We start from the raw sequence: 1,918 nt of genomic DNA, 5'->3' as shown, positions 1-1,918 counted from the left end.
CCTTTAACATGTATTGAGGATGTGCTGTCACAACTCCTTCTGCTACTAGAAGTGGTAACCATGAATGATACTTTATGGACAAAAGAGAGCATCAGCTATTTCATGAAGGATGGGAAGATGGAAAAACGAACAGTTGAGGCTTTGAATTTTTCTCAGCTTCATTATTAGCTAAACACTGTCACCATTTGGTAAGTGAAAATCTACCTTTATGCAAATACTCTTAGTATTATGGTACCAAACTCCTGTATTATGCTACCAAAACAAAATTACCAAGTTTTCTAATTTGCATGCTCAAAGAAACAGTGGACATTTATCAATGTCTGATCTCTCTTACTGAGTATGACAACATTTAGTCAGATGTCCATCTCTGTGAATCAGCATAAAGGGGCTGAGAACTGCATAACCAATGGTTAAAAACTCTGGAACATATAATATTGTAGGATAATTCTCTATGGAGAAAGTAAGGGATAAGCAAATAAAACAATCTGCCCAATAAAAGAAAAGAAAACACAACATCAGAAGGAGGACACTTTGAGCAGCTCTCAGCTCTGGGGGAGTTCTGTAGAGAAACTTGGAGTTCTGAAGGTAGAGGACATTCTGGTAGTGTTTGTGGAGAAGAAATACCATGTAGCCACTGGCCCCTCCCATGGCACCCTGAAACACTGCATCTCTCAGGATCATGAGGGTGAGAAAAGTCCATCTTGTTATCCAGCTTTCTGGCAGAAAATAGCAATAATTGCCACTGTTTTTAACCTGTGTTATGTTCATACTGTTGACACTTTTAATGTAATATGGTAAGTTCATGCTGACCAAGGAATTGAGTATCCACAGGCAGAGCAGTGAGGAGAGAATGTGCTGTGGAGTCTTTAGCTTGAGCCTCTGCCACATGGAGTGTCTGGGACTGATGGTGATGGCCTGGACCACAGTGAGGAGACTGCTGATGCAGATGGAGAGACCCCGGGACACTCTTGCCAGGTAAACAACAACTTTACAACTGATGTCATTTAAGAAGTTTCCAAAATTAAAGGCTTCTATTATCTTTAGCATTCCTTTTGAAAGAAGCATTATGATATTCGTAAGTGCCAAGTGAGCAAGAATGAGGTGGATAGGTTTCTTCTCAGTGCTTTGGAACATGTGCATGTAACTCACAAAAACTAAGCTGTTTCCCATGGTACCGAGTCCAGTGAGACAGAGGAAGACTGTGCCCTTGAAAGGGTCCAAAACCATCCTTAGATCTGAAGCAGGAATACTTGATCCAGGAAATACTTTTTGGAAGAAATCATCAAGAAATCCTGATAGGTAAGAGATAAATATCTTTCAAATGATCTTACCATTCTGGAGGATAAGGTGATGATATATATTATTATTCACATTTGTTGACCCTGAACTTTCATTTGTGGCACTCTTTGTTAGCCATGCCATATAGGCTCAAATGCTTTAAAAAAGACTTATTTTCAAAAATCTAAATTTCCTAGCTATATAATTAATTTATATTATAAAATTGAGTCTACTTGTTCAAATATTGATATATCTCATCTGTGCTCTCTCAGTATGGCTGCATTAACACAGGCTCCAATCATCACTTCTCTAAGCATTTTATATTTCATTCTATCACATGTCTATAATCCAGTTCTGTAAGCCATGTGTTCTTGCTAATCTGTCTGCCTGTACCACGTGGCATGTACAAACATCTGTAAAGTTTCATTTTTTTCAACTTAGTGAACACCTCTCAAATTTAACCACATTTTGATATCTACAGCACTTCTTATTTGCCAAGTATAACATTTTGGCTTTCAATTTAAAAAAAAGTTATTTATCTTTCTTATTATTGCATTTTAGGTGCTTAGGGCCCAATATTTTCACTATTTAAAAATTATATAATGAAGAACATAAAGTAAGATTTTAATGTTATCATCAA

The 1,918-nt window shown here is 37.0% G+C and overlaps 1 protein-coding gene across 1 annotated transcript; it reads right to left on the bottom strand.

Annotated features, from left to right (window-relative positions):
• Positions 1-330: 330 nt before the first annotated feature.
• On the bottom strand, positions 331-1,227 carry LOC114628278 (putative vomeronasal receptor-like protein 4). Its single transcript, XM_028776247.1, has one exon. It carries the CDS (start codon positions 1,225-1,227, stop codon positions 331-333), a length of 897 nt encoding a protein of 298 aa, XP_028632080.1.
• Positions 1,228-1,918: the final 691 nt, after the last annotated feature.

Source organism: Grammomys surdaster, unplaced genomic scaffold, assembly GCF_004785775.1.
Source record: "Grammomys surdaster isolate TR1022 unplaced genomic scaffold, NIH_TR_1.0 267, whole genome shotgun sequence".
NCBI classification, from domain to species: Eukaryota; Metazoa; Chordata; class Mammalia; order Rodentia; family Muridae; genus Grammomys; species Grammomys surdaster.
The sequence above is the reverse complement of the archived record's forward strand: the minus strand, read 5'-3'. Positions and strand labels throughout refer to the sequence as shown.